The sequence below is a fragment of the Carya illinoinensis genome, chromosome 7, assembly GCF_018687715.1.
Source record: "Carya illinoinensis cultivar Pawnee chromosome 7, C.illinoinensisPawnee_v1, whole genome shotgun sequence".
Classification (NCBI taxonomy): Eukaryota; Viridiplantae; Streptophyta; class Magnoliopsida; order Fagales; family Juglandaceae; genus Carya; species Carya illinoinensis.
In genome coordinates, this window is record NC_056758.1 from 39,060,299 (window position 1) to 39,071,894 (window position 11,596).

The 11,596-nt window shown below is 32.4% G+C and overlaps 1 protein-coding gene and 1 long non-coding RNA gene across 2 annotated transcripts; both read right to left on the reverse strand.

The window, feature by feature from the left end:
• Positions 1–749: 749 nt before the first annotated feature.
• On the reverse strand, positions 750–3,201 carry LOC122315339 (hexose carrier protein HEX6-like). The gene is made up of 3 exons (XM_043131204.1): positions 2,971–3,201; positions 2,064–2,386; positions 750–1,957 (listed from the first exon to the last, which is right to left on the reverse strand). The coding sequence occupies exons 1-3, from the start codon at positions 3,098–3,100 to the stop codon at positions 884–886; spliced, it is 1,527 nt and encodes a 508-aa protein (XP_042987138.1). The 5' UTR covers positions 3,101–3,201; the 3' UTR covers positions 750–883.
• A 2,931-nt stretch (positions 3,202–6,132) lies between these two features.
• LOC122315341 lies at positions 6,133–8,348 on the reverse strand. Its single transcript, XR_006244010.1, has 3 exons — positions 7,826–8,348; positions 7,256–7,343; positions 6,133–6,350 (listed from the first exon to the last, which is right to left on the reverse strand). It is a non-coding gene; the product is annotated as an uncharacterized LOC122315341 (long non-coding RNA).
• Positions 8,349–11,596: the final 3,248 nt, after the last annotated feature.

Below are 11,596 nucleotides of genomic sequence, written 5' to 3' on the forward strand. Positions count from 1 at the left end.
CAACCAAAACGATTTTTATTATCAAAGAAAAATTGTAGCTCAAAAATAGAAACGAAAAGATGGAGGAGGGAAGGAGGAGCCAAAGCTCCACCTCCCTCAAACGGTTTTCCTAAACTTTTCTTAGAGAGAAGGGAAAGTTTTTCTTACTAGGATTTATTATGTTATGTAAGATGTTTTTTATGATCATGATTTTAATTATTATTTATAAAGGGACCTGATTTTTATGGGTAAGTCCAGTTTCATAATTTTTACATAGGTAAAAACACATTAATGAAAAGTATTTCTTAGTTTTTATCTGCCATTATTTATTAAATCCAGGACATCAATATTGGGCTGTCCAACATGACGAAAGGCCCAAAATGGTTTCCGTTGATAGGAGTTGGGATATGACTGATTTGCAACTTTGCCCCTACTTTATCGTCTAAACTTCAAAATAAGGTTCGGTTTGGTAGTGTGATAGAATTTTAAATTTTGAGATGATATTTTAATATTATTATTTTAAAATTTAAAAAAATTAAAAAAAAGTTAAATTCTTTATTATGTTTTATATGGAGATTTAAAAAATTTATAATGATGAGATAATAATTTTAAGATTGAGATGAAAATTTTTTTAATACCAAACCGAATTTAAATATAGAGAAGTTGGGTTTCAAATTGGAATTAAAGGGTAAACATTGATAGTTTGGATTATTAAGCATAAGCACGAGGGGAAAAAAACTAATTATTGCTAATAGCCAAGGCCTTGGATGTTTTGATTTTTATATTTTTGACATATTAGTATTTAATTTGTAAGAAAATATTTAAATTTAAATTTTCTTACAAATTTGAATAGCCCCAGCTTTTAAAAGGCCAATCAAACAAAAGTAAGAAGCGACTACCATACTTAAGGTGCTTCAATCTTACACTCCCGAATCACTTCTCCCACAATTCTCCTCCAAAACCAGTGCTCCCTCCATACTCTATCCATCTGTTCAATCGGCATATTCTTCGTCTCCGGCAATAGAAAGTACACAAATGCCGTCATCACCACTACCCATACCCCAAAGAAGAAGAAAATCCCCGCCTTGAAGTGGCAGAGCATTGCCAGAAAAGTTTGAGCAACTACGAAAGTGAATATAAAGCTCACTGCTACCGTAATACTTTGCCCGGCCGATCGAATCTCCAATGGAAAAATCTCGCTCGGAACTAGCCATCCCAATGGGCCCCATGACCACCCAAACCCAGCAACGTACACACCAATCAAAATCAGAACCAAATACGCATACCCTTTGCCTATCCCACCTTGATCACCTAGCTGAGCTGCCATTATTCCTCCCACCATAATCTGGGAAATGAACATTTGAATACCCCCTATTATAAACAAAGCTCTTCGGCCAAGTTTATCCACTATAAGCATGGATATGAAGGTTGAGACTGTGCCAACAATCCCTGTCGTGACCGCCGACAAAAGCGATGCGCTTTCCCCCAAACCAATCGTCCGAAAGAGTATTGGGGCGTAGAAGGCAATGACATTGATTCCCGTCACCTGTTGGAAGAAAGGTATGGATATTGCCATTACAAGTTGAGGCCTATATTTTCTTTCTAAAATTTTCTTGAATGGGTGTTCGATGGTTTTCGATATGGAACTAGCTTTGACGAGATCGTCTAATTCTGCTTGGACATCGTTGGTGCCTCGGACACGCTGTAGCATTTGTTTGGCCTTGTGATGGTCGCTGCTGCGTTGGATCAGGCTGTTGGGTGTTTCCGGGAGGAAAAGAGCACCCAATGTAAGAATGGAGGCTGGAACGGCGGCCATTGCTAGAGAGATTCGCCAGCCCCAGCCTGCTTTGATCTTTTCTGTACCAAAGTTGATGATGTTTGCTGATAGAGCACCGATGCCAATACTGAATTGGAAGCCATTGTTGATTGCGCCTCTGTATTTAGGTGGGGCCATTTCAGAGAGATACAAGGGAACTGCCTGTAAAATTTACAGTATATAGTAGAAGATAATTCATAAGAGGACTAAAATCATTTCGCCCGAAATAATTCATTTACATATAAAGGAAAAGTTAAAAGAAAGCTACCTGGTTCGCAAAACCGACCCCAACTCCGAGCAAGACGCGGCCAAGTATAAGCATGTAGAAATTGAAGGCTGCACCGCCAAGGGCAGCACCCGCAAGGAAAGCAGCACCTCCAGCGAGGATTGATGGCTTGCGTCCCAGGGCTCTAGTGACCCAGGAAGCGAAGAAAGTTGATACAAGGCCAGCCACGTAGAGTGAAGATGTGAAGGAAGTCAACAGTTGGCTATCATACTTGCAGTAATTGCTAATATTGATATCTTTTTTCATCCTAGTGTACACCTCTGGGAAGAACTTCTTGAGAAATGACTCCATAGAGGTCACCCCACCTTCAAAGTAAATTGTCCAAGAACAAACGTTTGATATTTTTTACTATGGCTAAACACAAGTTCCACAACTAATGACAATGACACTTTAGCCATCCTGCTCTGATATACCAGTACTGAATATGAAAGAAAAGTAATCTTGAGCTTGCAATGTGTTGATTTTGGTAATTTATAGTGGAAATTATAAAAATTCTACCCAGTTGGACTACTGTAAAAAGTGTATTTTCCCATTTTCTCATGAAAAAAATAAAATTTTGCATCCAAAAATCATCACCTTCTTTCAATTTACACACACAACGAACTAATTCTTGAATGTAAAATCTTAATCACTCAATGGAGGGTGTTTATCCAACAGTGCAGAATTTAGTTTCCTTTTTTATCTCACGTACTCTTTCTTTCTTATGAAAGGATGTATAGAAATCTTTTTAGTAGTCGAATGGAATCAACACATCAATATAGATGGAACAGCTAGCATTAATGGAATATTCCTTTAGATATAACTAATAACACATCCTCCTAAAGCATATATACAAAGTTTAGTACGAATTAATGGTTGAATATCTCATTGAATCAGTACTTGTGCAGACCTGAAATTCCAATATCATAGCCGAAGAGAACTCCTCCCATGGCGGCCATCATACAAGACAGGACTACAAACCGGGTTATCCTCCCATTGTACTGCCTGCCTTCACCTGCAATTGCTAAGCCCACTGCCATGGCCTTTTCCGAGCTCTCTGCACGCACAAGAGACTCGGTTATGGATAGAGAAGTAAAGAATCAGCTGAAGCAGCCTTCCTTGACTGGTAGAGGGCAGTATGCATTATTGATATTGATGTCAATTTTGGAAGTAACCATGCATGCTGCATAATCGTCAATAAAAAAATCTAAACGACGTAGAATATGGATATTTTTTGTGCACCTCATTCGCGCGTGTGGGTTTGAATTATACGGGCATATGCTGAGTTTGGAGCCTTATGGGCTTCACTATCAGACACTGGGACACGTCATTTTCAAAAAGAAAAATCAAAGCAGGGCTCGTGGACTTATTGGCTAGCCCGAGAAAACTGTTGAATGGAAAGAGGACAAAAAAGTTTCCGTACGCAGATGCAGCAACGAATACAATATTCTCATTGAATAGGCAATTAAGTTCCAATCGGACTAATAGCCTACAGGCCTAGGGCCCATTTTACTAGATGGATTTTCATTTCATTACTTACGAACGAAGGCAACGGATCCATGGCGAGAGGGTAAGTTTCCGATTGGTTCCTTGATTACACTGGGTCTATTGGGTCAGTGCACTTTTAAGCATCTTCTATCATCTAAACAGCAACTTAGACTGCAAAATATGTAAATAAGTTTAGTGGTCTGTATTGTATATAGATGTAACCAGTCTTGACCAATGGCAACTTTATGCAGGCATCATTTGCTTGCAAACTGAAGGGTGGAAAGAGAAGTCATGTTTTGTCCATTTTATCCATACTTAACTTTAGGTGGATGATTACAAATGCAGCTTGGAAAAAAAAATTTTTGCCATTTTACGAATTTGATGCCGATGGTTCATTTTTGGTATTCATATTAATAATTAAATTTAAAGATGAAATTTATTTATTTTATAACTTCATATAAATATATCTAAACTCATATTAATTATTTAAATACATTTAAACTCATCTCAAATGAACTTTATAAAACTTACACAACCATCTAAGCTCATTACTATTCATAAAAAACTCAACTCAATTCCATATTTAAATACAACTTAACAATTCACATTCGCGGAGAGTGTTCGTATCGTGTTAAGTTATGGACATTGAATTATATGGCTCAACCCGAACCTGACTTGTTAAACTAAACGTATTAGATCTTCAAATCCTAATACAATTCATTTAAATAACAGGTCATGTCATGTCACTTATTTTAATCCATTTAATAATTAATTAGAAATTGATCAACACAATATGATTTATGTTAACCCGTTTCATGTAAATGAATTAAACTAATCTGCATAACTTATTTGACCTGATTAATATAATTTCACATAAAAATTAAAATTTATATTTAGTAGTAGCCACAATATCTATGTAAAAAATAATAATAATTAGACTACCCACTAACAATAAATATCGATATTTTTTATATTTTAATTTATAATAAAATCAATATTACAATCTCAATATCAACAATATGAGTATAGGTTCATAATTATAACTTCAATAATAAAAATATAAACATATTGAAAAATATCAATATTACAATCCAACAATAATAAAATTATAATTGTGAGTACAAATCAAAATAGATCATAAAAAGGTTGATTTTCATGTTAAGTGGGTTGACCCGTTAATGATCCATTTATAATTCGTATCTTAATGGATCAATCTGTTTTGACCCAAATCCGTTAATATCAAATCTAAACATATTAATTTTGTATCGTATTCATATAGGGTTGACATATCGTATCATATATTACTTATAAAAAAATATCGTATCATATATTACTTTATTTTTGAATTTGAAACTTTTTATTTTTTAAATTCATTTGTTATCATCAAAATTAATATATAAATATATAATTATATGAAATTTAAAACTTTAGATTCAACATGTTCACATATCATATCATGTATTACTTATCAAAAAGAAAAAACATATTGTATCATGTATTGTTGCCTTTAATTTATAAAATATTTACATTACATAATTTAATTTATAAAATAAATTTTAAAATTTAAATATTACCTATCAAATATTACTATCTAAATGATGAAGTTATTGTATTAAATACTATGCTGGCATGATATAATAAGCGTTAAGGCTTAAGTCCATAAACTTAATTAATATCTTCTTCCAACTTTGGAACGGTGTCTATGATGACTACACGTGTCCATGGAATTAGTTAGGACTTTATGAGATGTAGTTGTTGAATGGCTTGGTCACTACTATTCTATTGTACTGTATATATTGACCCCTATTATATATATATATCAAGAATGCATGGGTTCATATATAAGTAGACCACACAAGTTAATTAATTAATTAATTAATGAAACCTGTCGTTGGCACACAAATACACTAGCTAGCGTCGATTGGTATCTGGTCGCTCTCATGCTTTCATTTTTTTTATTTTTATTTTCCCTTCCTTCTTGGAATTATAAGTTGAAATGACCCATATTCAATAATAAACTAATAGTAGGTGCCCTTCATTCATTAATTAATAATGCAGTTGGAATATTAGCGTCATCACCGTAACGCGTCCTTATCTAAACAACTCATGAAAATACAAACCAGGAAATACAATAATATGCATGTAGGGCTATTCATCTGAATTCTGATTCAGAAATTTAGGTATATTTAATTTAGAATTCGGATTTAAAATTCGGGCCGAAATCCAGACCGGGTTAGCCAGGACAAGAATCAGGATAAACCCAGGTTTTGTAAAATCTAGATTCCGGGTTCCAGATTAAAACCGTTTTTTTTTTTTCGCTGTATTTGGGCTTTAAAAGTATAATATTTTTTTTAATAAAAACCTATATTATATTAAAGATCTTTTAAGAAAAATCATTGTTAAAAAACATAATTCTCTTTATGTAAAAACCTATATTTATTATAGAAATTTTTTAAATAATGTTGAAAATCATACTTTTTTTTTTTTAACGCTTATATTTTGTGAAATTTTTCTAAGAGGTAATGTTAAAAAGCATAAAATTGTCCAGAATAATAAAATATATAAAAATTAAAAATTAAAATGCATGCAATCCACTACATATTACATTACATTACAAAATATAAAATTACAAGATATTTTTATGAGATATGAAGTCTATAAAAATGATGCCATTGAGATATAATCGACAAAAATGTGCAGATATCTTGGAGGTACCTCCCATTTCTCTCAAGCCATAAACACCAAAACAAACACAAAGGAATCATCCTCCACTCAGCTTTATTGCCTCCAGTGCTCCACAACCTGCAGAACCTTCCCAACTAGCCATCATCTTAAATAGAATTCAATACCATCATCTTGAAGGGAAACAGGGGGTCAAGAGGTATTGGTTTTCAGTAAGCCCAAATAGTTATGAAAATATTATTTCCTAGCTCTATTTGCTAAGTTTCCTTCCAAACACAACAAACTGTTGATGGAAGTAAAATAAGTGGTCACATCAATAACTTAAATGCCAATGTTTGAGGAAAAGAAAATGTCAATTGAAAAGATCAAATCTAAGGAACACACAGAAGAAGATGGCAAAATATATACAAGCCAGAAGCTAAAAAGAATATACTAATCAAATGAATATATTAAAAGGGAAAAGGCTCTGACTTTAAAAAAACATCAACCAGCAAATACATTAAACAATTAAGGTGATAGCAAACAAGTCTTCAACAAAATAGCATCTTAAAGAACAAGATTGAGGAAATAAATTATTTTTAAAAGATAGCAGTGCTTATAGCTAGCAATATGTTTTTTAGGATTGAATATATATATATGTAACTATTTTATGATTGTAAACATATTGATGAAACAAAAACACACAGTATACCCTAGACAAAAACTAACAAAATAATCTGGAACTTAAATAAATTTCATTTCAGAATTATAGAGGGGTAGATGAGTATCTCTTGATTGTTCTCAATTACAAATTACTTTTTATAATATTAAGAGTTCAAGACCATAAAATTTCACGATTTTCTCAACCTAAGGTTGAGTGATTCAATAGATCAAGATCATGCTAAATCATGATTCATCAAGCAGGATAGAATCACCATTTACCGAAAGGCATTTCTTTCTCAACCAATCTACTTCCTAATGAATATGATAGTAGCAGAAAATATATTGTGCAAAAATGAAGAGGAGAGCAAAAATAAAAATCATACCTCCACTCTTGCATCTCAAAAAACAAACCACGAGCCTGAGCTTAATGCAAGAATGCATTGATTCGTACTTCAGGCAGCATGATGGTGGCTGCAATGAACAAAAAAATTATGAACATTAAGATTTGAACCATAAATATTAACAAACTAAAACAGTATGGGCTGTGATTATAGGACTCAAGTGGGGTTTCCTCACACACACACATTGAACAAACTTCTAAACAGCAATCAGATGAATAATAGAACTTCTAAATAGAACAGGGCACTGTTGTACATGGGCATAAAATGCAAAGAAATGAAAACAAAATAGACCCAAATCAAAGAAGTAAAAAAAGGAAAAAAAAAAAACCCTAAAAAAACTGATGCAGATCTAAACTTGAATAGATGCTAGCATAGATCTAACCTTAAAAAATCGATTAAAATAAAGGATACACAAGAAATGAACATCTCGAGCAAGAGAAATCACTAACGGCATACACACTCATATATCCAGAAAAATCGACAATAACAAACAATAAAGGTAACAAGTATCAAACAACAAACAAAATCACTAACAGCATGATCTACACGAACCTCGTTTTTAAAGGGAAGAGACCGAGAAACCGACAACACCATGCTCACCCAAACCCACAAGTATAAAATTCATTGACCCAAGAAACCGAGAAGGAGATGGAGCGATGGAGAGTGATGATGAAGACGACGACACGAGCGACGAAGATTCGGACAGCACAGGAAGCTAGGGTTTCGGCATGAGAGAGAGAGAGAGAGAGAGAGAGAGAGAGAGAGAGAGAGAGAGAGAGAGAGAGAGAGAGAGAGAGAGAGAGAGAGAGAGAGAGAGAGAGAGAGAGAACCAGCGTGAGAAATGAGAGTGAGAGTAGTAGGGTTTCGAATGTTTGATGGATTTTTCAAAAAACCCAGGTACCGGGTTTAAAACCTAGAACCGGGTTTTAAATTCGGGTACCCCATAACCAGGAACCCGGTTATCCGGGTTCCAGTCTGGGCCGGATAAAATCCAGTCTGGATGAACAGTCCTATATGCACGTACCCGGCGTGTTTTGAAAACTGCACTCTTCTTACAAGTTTACAACAGTAAAACATATATCATGTCGACCAATGGGTTGGGTTGGGTTTGACGTACGTTCAGATCATAACTGTGCATATTATTAACGTAATGTATACATGATGATATATGACAGCCCATTCCATACGAACGACATAATATTTTGGTTAATCTTGTGGCTCTCATTCTCTTGATCATATATCCATGCATGAGAAAATTAAGAAAAACCCTCGAATTGTGGGACTTAAACTTGTGAGCGTTACCCATGAAACCAAACAAGCTAGACGTAATCATTTTGGGAGGGTGACACATAACTATATATCGATTTATGCTGTCAATTTGCCGACTAGTCTGGCATGCATGCACTGGTGATCCTTGAGTTCGATCCACGTACGTACTAGTCTTTGTTATGCAAATTAGTTAGTTAGTTCCCTCGATCTGATATGTTATATTATTATTATTATTAAATATCTAGACATGATTTTCGAATGTCAAGTATATGCCGGTTCTTTGATATCATCGATCATCAGCATTTAATACTCTCCAATTGCTTTTATTTGAAAGGTTCGATTTGAGAGTATTTCATTTCATCTTGTCTCATTATTATAATTTTTATACAAAATATAATAAATAATTTAATTTTTTTTAATTTTAAAATAATAATAATATTAAAAAAATATTTTAAATTTTAATAATATTTTATTTAACTTTTATTTAAAATCATCTCATCTCATATCTGAATTCAATGACTCGTTTGGAGATGTTGATGATCATTGCCAAGAGAACCAAAATTGGACGCAGATTATTAAGAGATAGAAGGGGTTTGCATTAGGAAATACTCGATCAGCCTTTATGAGGTGGCATTTGTCATCAATTAAGCTTCGGCGGGCAGTGGTAGTTGCCAATTGGTTAGCAAGTGGCCGGCGTTATAATTCGTACCCATCTTATTATAAATGTGATCAACGAACTCGATGCCCATGTGCTGATCGAATTAGCTGCATTGATAGAAAAAAGCCCCGCCCCATTTGAGGCCCTGAGGGGACCTACAGATCAATAATGTATTTTATGGCAATTATTTAATTATTTATTTTTCTTTTACAAGCAAAAAGAGTGTATATGATAAATTATAATAGCGTCATCTCTAAGTATAGTAATGTTATATAAAGTTATCTGTTATATAATTATCGTGCAATATTTTTAAAAAAATAAATAAAAGCTATTACTAAAAAAATATAGGATAAATCATAAAAGTGACATCTCTGTCTAAGCATAATAATGTTAGATAAAGTACTTATGTGTTGTATAAATGTTGCGTATTTTAAAAAAAAAAAAAATTATTATTAATTTTTTATATAAATCTTATATTTACTCACTTTTCAAAAAAATAATACTCAATATTTACACATTTTATAATTACAAATATTATTTTTATAAAAAATGTGTACTTGAGATAAAATTAGAGTTACAAATAAGCTTTCAGTACTTGGTTTGACTGAAGTTGAATAAGCTTCCTATGGTTAGGGCATATCTAGATGTCTAAAACTTCTATTTCTCTAAATTTATCAAAAAAAATTAACTTTTGACAAAAACTCATCTCCAACCGTTCCCCCATTTTAGGAAAAAGATTTTAGGATCTGATCAGTAGCTCCCTAAATATGATAAGTCATTATTTATTTTTAAATTATTTTTTATCAATATTTTATTGTAATAAATAAAATAAATTTATTTTTCAATCATTTACACTTTATTTCATATTTATTATAGTTAGATTTTGAAAAAAAAAATGCCACCAACCAAATTTTTTTTAATTAACCAATTGAGAAAATATGATTTTTTTTAAAATATTATTATTGTGAAAGCACTGATTTAAAAAGTATTATTATTTAGAGAGACAAGTAATTAAAAAAAACCAAGATGAAAAATCGAAAATATAAGTACAAGTACAATAAATAATTAAATAATTAAAAAAATATGAAAAAAATGTTAAAAAGTCTTCTTCGAATCCTTTCCCCAAAGACAAAAAAAAAAAAAAAAAACAAAAATTGGATGTAAATACTCTTAAACAAAGAAAATGCTATTCTTACTAATGATTTTTACTATTGATTTCTCTCACTTTGACTTTTTTTTTTTTATTATTTATTTAATGATTAAGTAAGTATTTTTTAATAATATTATAAATTTTTTTATTTTTTAAAAAAATATTTAAATGTATTAAAAAATATATGTAAAAAAATACAAAAAAAAAAAATCTCAAAAAGAAAGGCTTAGGGCTAAGACTGTACAATTTACCCGCAAACCCGAACTGACCCGTTATTTCCAAAACTTCTGATCCGAATTACCCGAACTGGAATGAAATAATCGGAACCAAAAGAATTCCGTTTTATTTTTGAAATACTACAGTTAGGGTCGGTGGATTACCCGATAACCGAAAGCCAGTCCTATTGTAACAGCCCGCTAGAAATTCAATTAAGGAATTTCTATTGACTTTAGGAATCTCGTGAAAACTCTGTAAGTTTACACGAATCGACTAATCGCATAAATTTTAGCCTGTCAACATAGTTAGTGTTATCACTCACTATGGTGCTAGAAATGCGATTTTAATTATTTGAGATAGTTAAAAGTGTCAGAATACATTATAGTCTACACCACTAGGCTTAATTAAATATATAGAATTTTTCAGTACTAAGTTTACTACGTTTATTTTTGGAGTGAATAGTAACCTCGGTAAATGTACTGAGCGCAGTGTTTTCAAAATCATAGTGTGAAATGTCCAAATTAGGATAGCAATATTTTATTTGGACACTTGGCAAGATCTTAACCACACATAATGAATAGTATTAGATACTTGGCACAAAGAGAAACCATTAGATGGAATTGTGAAGGAAATCAAGGTGTGAGATCATGACACCTAAGCAAAATACACATTTGGAAAATATCTTAAGAATAGAGATTTAAAATACACATAGAAAGATTTTAGCCACCTTACTCTTCCAAGTCTACTCCACATTTGGAAAATATATTGAGCTGATTTTTATAGATATTATTGGATAGAATATTTTGAGATAATATTTTATAGATATTTTGGGTAGGAGAAAACCACACTCAACTCTCAACTCCAGCCTTATCATCTTCCTTATCTCTTCCATAAGCATCTCCAGCCATCATCCACGAACTTATCTTCATTTACACGTTTCTTTAAAAGAATATCAAACATTCTCTCTCGGACAGCTTTTAGGAGTTCTTTTGCATGCCCATTTCGAAGCTGTTGTAAGTGTTTTATCATA

Coding starts and splice junctions, on each gene's coding strand:
- LOC122315339 (XM_043131204.1), bottom strand. CDS start 3,100: ATGGCAGTGGGCTTAGCAATTGCAGGTGAAGGCAGGCAGTACAATGGG. Junction 2,387..2,970: donor CTATGATATTGGAATTTCAG/GTCTGCACAAGT, acceptor TTTACTTTGAAG/GTGGGGTGACCTCTATGGAG. Junction 1,958..2,063: donor GGGTCGGTTTTGCGAACCAG/GTAGCTTTCTTT, acceptor TAAATTTTACAG/GCAGTTCCCTTGTATCTCTC.